This window comes from Chiloscyllium plagiosum, chromosome 4 (assembly GCF_004010195.1).
Source record: "Chiloscyllium plagiosum isolate BGI_BamShark_2017 chromosome 4, ASM401019v2, whole genome shotgun sequence".
Taxonomy (NCBI): Eukaryota; Metazoa; Chordata; class Chondrichthyes; order Orectolobiformes; family Hemiscylliidae; genus Chiloscyllium; species Chiloscyllium plagiosum.
The window spans coordinates 48,039,118-48,045,117 of record NC_057713.1 but is presented as its reverse complement, the minus strand read 5'-3'; the positions used below and the strand labels follow the sequence as shown (position 1 = coordinate 48,045,117).

General features: G+C 36.6%; 1 protein-coding gene across 4 annotated transcripts in view; it reads left to right on the top strand.

Moving 5' to 3' along the window:
• Nucleotides 1-6,000, top strand: part of LOC122549028 (RNA-binding Raly-like protein) — a 634,594-nt gene that overhangs the window by 146,184 nt on the left and 482,410 nt on the right. For all 4 annotated transcript variants that reach the window (XM_043688161.1, XM_043688162.1, XM_043688163.1 and 1 more), the window contains exon 3: nucleotides 3,142-3,413. In XM_043688161.1, the coding sequence (XP_043544096.1) occupies nucleotides 3,158-3,413 (256 nt within the window). In that variant the 5' untranslated portion in view covers nucleotides 3,142-3,157. The remainder of the gene's footprint in view (nucleotides 1-3,141; nucleotides 3,414-6,000) is intronic.

Genomic DNA, 6,000 nt, shown 5'->3' with positions numbered 1-6,000 from the left:
CTCAGCGAGTCATGAGTTCATGGAATGCCCTGCCAGTAGCAGTGGTGGACTCTCCCTCTTTATGGGCATTTAAACGGGCATTGGATAGGCATATGGAGGATAGTGGGCTAGTGTAGGTTAGGTGGGCTTGGATCGGCGCAACATCGAGGGCCAAAGGGCCTGTACTTCGCTGTATTTTTCTATGTTCTATGTTCTATGTACACTATTCATGTATAACTTTTTTATGTCACAGATTAGACATCTTTTCCCCGCAAAAATTCAGTATCAATCTGATCTGGTCACCATGCACAAATAGAGCAGGGAGTTGAGAGACAGCAAGGAGAACAGTGCTTTTATTTTCCTTTACAGTCAACTTAATATTCTAGACTGTTGGCCACCATGGCAACTCCATGCAGCACTCCATCAGAACTGGACTTGGAAGAGGAGAGAAAGCAGGAAAGGACTGTTTGTCATAACAAATGCCACAGATCATGTCCTGTCAAATTCTGCTGCTCCACTCTCCACAGGAGTGGCTCCCTGATTAATGACAGTGAAGAAGATTTTGAAGCGATAGTTGCTGCCTTTTACAATCTTCTTCGAGATGAATTCTACTCACCATAACCTTTATGTGGAATTACCTTTGGCTCTCAAAGTCAGGCTCCTTCTTGGCCTGTACTAGTTACATTCAGTCTGATTCTGACAGATTTATCAGGGCAGTCAGGTAAGAAGGGGCAACAAAATTCCATTGAACTGCTGGTTACTTCAGAATTTAGAGAGCTGTTTATTGCGCAATTACATTACTATTGAAGCCCCTGCATCTGTTGGTGGCCCAAATGCCCCGAAAGATATTTGTTCTGTCAGTGTGGTCACAAAATGATATACTGCAATGTCAATTCCTGCTTGTACAGTGTTATCTTATGTTTCACAACTAGTATGCAATCAACTTTTAGAAACATGCTCATGATAAAACCACTGTATCATGGTACATGGACTGATGGAATAAAGGTCCCAGTCTTCTTCTTAATGGATGCACTTGCAACATGACTTGCTGGAGAAAACATGCTACAAGTTTTAACCAAATTGCTATGTACTAGTCTAGACACAGCAGTGGAATATATATATAAATACCAGGAGCAGCAATAAACGGGTATTGATCTCTCAGTACTACAGTACTAGACTCACATCAAGTTCTAAGATTATTGGATTTCATGTCAGCATCACCTCATCAGGTACAAATACCTTGTTGAAGGTAAAAAGCCTGTAACTCCATCTTTGGCAGAGCATGAGGGCAGGGTTAACAGTGATGGGGAGAAAGTGAGGTCTGCAGATGCTGGAGATCAGAGATGGAAATGTGTTGCTGGAAAAGCGCAGCAGGTCAGGCAGCATCTAGGGAACAGGAGAATCGACGTTTCGGGCATTAGCCCTTCTTCAGGAATGACCACTTAACAGTGATGACCAACCATATAGGAATTCCTAAACAATAAAAAGCCAAGATCCATCTACTTCACCTATTATTTCTGTCGTTGCATGATACAATGATAATGAAGTTAATCATAAAAGTAAATCTCTGTCAACTGCACCAGATTCAGGCACTACAGAAGAAAAATGCCAATCCTGGAGAACCCTGCAAACCAGGAGCTCAGTCACCTTTTGCTCCCAAATGTGTTATATTCATCAAATGTTTTGTTTCAAATTAGGCAACTTTTTATTCTCTGTAAAGGAAAATCATCTAACTTGTTCTTAATTAATCAATACTAACTGTGTCATGATCAGTGCTGTGGCTGTTATCATGACCTTGCTCCATAGATGTTACTACTTAACTCCTAAATATTGGGGATAAATTTAATCTCAAACAAATGGCGGACTTTGGATGGTTAGGAAGTTAAAAGAAACTGCAAAAATGTTGAATTTGTCTTCAAGGAGCCATTGACTTCCAATTCCAACATAAGCAGATTGAGAACCAGTGACAAATCCACTGGCAGGAGATGGATCAGCCATTAAAATTTTTTAATGAGGCATGATTTTAATTAGTGTCAATCAGAAAACCTGACAGGTAATGGGGGACAAAAACATTTGGCTTCATAAGAAGCCTGCATTTATTCCTTTGCCTTTGGGCAAGAAAGAGCAGACGATCGCACTTCAATTTTGCTGGTACCCATCACTGACCACCGTAATCATTGCAATATATCCCTCATTGCCATGATCTTACTCACCATGATCTCCTTCCTTCTTCCAATTCCCCATCTCTCATCCCGACAGCCCTCTCCATGGCTGCAGTCTTTTGATACAGGTTTCTATCTTGGAGATGGCTATTGGGTAAGAAACCACAGAAAAATATGAAAAGTATCCGACTGTTAATCCATACTTGCCCTAAGAGAAACCTGACTTTTTCCCTTTCTCCTTGGCCATATTGAGTCCTTTGTTTCTCAAGACAAGGTCTTAATTTTCCACCCTTCAAACACAGACTATGCCTTCTATGATTTTTCTACTTAGTGTTCCAAGGAGATCAATGTTGCCCAATATGTCAATGATGACCACACACACACAATGAGTTGAATGTTGGTGCACAATAAATCTCCTGCTACAACTGTGAATATCAATCTCACTAGTGTCAACTTGAAACAGTGTGTCTCTGGCTCTAGCCTTACAGTATAATTTCTTGTCTCAGAATGTTTCCAAAATAGTCAATAATTTCTGATGAGCCTTTTATATATATTTTTGTGGCATTTTGTTGCGGGAAAATAATAGTCAATAATTTTGAATGATTCTTTTGTCAGCATTTTTTTTGAATCACATTAAAGGAGATCTTAATTTGGTAGGTAAAATAATACGTGGGTGCTAAACACAATTGTTTAAATTCAGGAGATACATGTCTGGTCATTATTAGCAGAATGATAATCATAACAATCCATTACTTGAAGTAATGCCTAATCCAAACTGTGTGTAATATTGAATGACACTAATTTGTCAACTGAGTAGATCGCAGATTTGGTAGAAAATAATGGATATTAAGATGAGTTTTAAGCAGAAAGTTTAAAGAGCCCTATGGACGTAAAGAGGAGGAAAGATGTTTGCTCTTTGAGACTTTGATTTAAAGTTCATTATCACAGCGGAATGGCTGTCATAATTTTTGGACATTGAATTATTTTTCTTCTCTCCTAGGCGAAGATAATCTACGATGACTGGCAAAACACAGACTAGCAATGTTACCAATAAGAATGATCCCAGATCTATCAACTCCAGGGTCTTCATTGGTAATCTCAACACTGCCATTGTGAAAAAAGCAGATATAGAAGCTATTTTTGCAAAATATGGCAAGATAGTTGGCTGTTCTGTGCACAAAGGATATGCATTTGTACAATACATGAATGAAAGGAATGCACGTGCAGCAGTGGCAGGGGAAAATTCCAGAATAGTTGCCGGACAATCTCTTGGTAAGGTGCCCTTATTTTATACTTGTTTGTGTTTTTATGGTTATCTATATGATAGATAAGTCATCACATCAAAGTCTGTTCATTGCAAAGAGTGCATTACAAAGTCTCTCAGTTGATATGGTTTATTTGTTAATGAAAGAATTGCAAAAAGTACACAATGATTAAAGTTTATGATGTATTAGAAAATGCCACCCTTATTATGGGATATGCATGTATTGTCTTTGCGGATCATTTATCTTGTGTCTGAATCAGTACTGTTGGAGAAATACCAAAGGAAAAGTAGAACTGTGCTTTACTGCTCTGGTTTGACTGGAACAACCAACAGCAAATAGTATTCACAAAGGTTGCCAAAACAAAACGGATTTTACAAATGCATTAACAAGAAGAATTAACAGGTCTAATTACCACACCTTAATAAACACAAGTGGCTTTTTGAAAACAATTCATCCTTGAATAGATTCTTATTTTAATTAAAAATAATGAGCACATTAATGGGGATCTAACCATAACATACCATCAGTTTCTTTGTAAATGCATATTCGCCTAAGCGTTTAAACATTTTCTCTGTCTCTTCAAAAGAGATTTTGTCACCACTTCGACACATCACAAATCGATCAGTACAATTTAAAGAAGTTGCTGCAAAGATATAAAACCAGCATTGTGGATTCATTGCTTGTTAGAGAAGCCACTTTTTTTTGTTTTCCAGCAAAAAAAAAGTGGTTATTTTTAACAGTGAGCCAATCTATAACACGAATTTCTCATGTGGCGAGAAAATTCAAAATGAGCACCATACTCCTATGTTGCAATAAATTACAAGTCCAATCACAGAATATGTTGAGAAACAAAAGCACTTGATGTTTCATTGTTAAAATTATTGAATTGAGAAGTTTGTTCCTCAATAGTGGACTCACTTAAAACCATTGCATATGCTTGTCAAATGAACTCAGAGAGAAAAAAAATCACTTCAATCCATCTTAGGTTTTCAGAGATTTGTGTTAGTACAACTGAGAAACCTCTGAACAACACCTTGGCAAATAAATAAGATTGTTGTAATCTCTCTTCATGAATTATTAATCTGAATAGTGAACTGCTTTTTTATATTGTTTATGCTTTCAGTTTGGTGTTTGGATAATTAATAAGTACAATATATAATTAATCCACCATCTTTGTGAAGAAAAGTGAAAGTGTAACTACAAAAGCTTTACTGAAAGTAAAATTGACATTTGAATTTTGAAGGGAAGACAACAGGAATTCTCTTAATACAAAAATAAACTTATGTTTGTTTTGAGTTTGGGATAGGTAACCATGCAAGGATTGCTGGGAGTTCTAATAATACAAAGAATTGATTTGCTCCGTTGAACAATGTCAGTTTTAGTTTTACCTAGTTGCTTGACTGGGCAATATTGTACTTGTTGACAGAGAATATATGGATGCCTGTCAAGGTCTATGTTATACTTGTTGAAGGGAGTAGGTTAAATTCAGCTTCATAGTTCATTTTCAATTTTTAGACTTCATATTTACATGCCAAATATTATTTTAATAGTATTGAATTGCATGGTTTGAGCAAAGATATGGGGCTGCATCTCACTGCCTTTCTTAAGTCGGAATTTGATCACATGGTTTTTTTCTGGTATGTTGAGTAGAAACTTTTTTTTCATACTCTTGTTGCTAAAGAGCAATAACAGAAAATAAGGAAATTAGCCAAACAGACAGGAGGAAACAAATACTTGGGCAATGAAAAAAAGACAAAGTTTTGAGCAGTAAGTGAATGAACAATAGAAGAAATGCAATTGATATTCTTTAATATTAGATGTGGATTTGTTAAAATACAATGGTGTTTGTCTGAACCAAAAATAATTCTTATGTACTTAACTAATATGGTTTCACTGATTCCTTATTCTCCTTGATGTTGTTTAGCTAGGTACACAAGAGACAATACACATGTCAACAAATATCACTGAATGTAGTATCCAGACAAAGCCTGGTACCTGATACATTATGCAGGAACATTGGTGGAAAGATATGTATAGGAGCTGCACTTCAATCTAGCTACACAATAATTCAGTTGCAAAGAAATTATTCATTTTAGAATGGATATATTATGGGTCATGTAAACTTCTGCATCTAACCAACAATGTTGAATTATGTTGCAGGGTATTTGTGTTTTTGGTACACAAATCAGTTGTAAATTATTTCTATATCTCTATTTGCCAGAATATTTTTCAGCATCTTAAATTTTTCATCATCATTTGTTCTGCAGTTCTAGTGTACGTGATGTTGGAAGTCAATATTGTCTGGGATGTAATTGCTGCTTCTAAACTCGATTAAAGGAAGCTCCATACATTATTGAAAAAATGTTACTCACTTGTTGACTTACAAACTTAGTATTTTGCTGCGTGCTCTATCTTGCAGGATTACTTTAGCTCATTACCGAAGAACTCCAATGTCTCTTGGATTGAATTCCTAGTTAAACAAAATCGTTGTACTGATTTGTTCTCCAGAGTTATGCTGTACCACATTGTACAGAATAGAGTCATAGAGATGTACAGCACGGAAACAGACCCTTTGGTCCAACCCGTGCATGCCG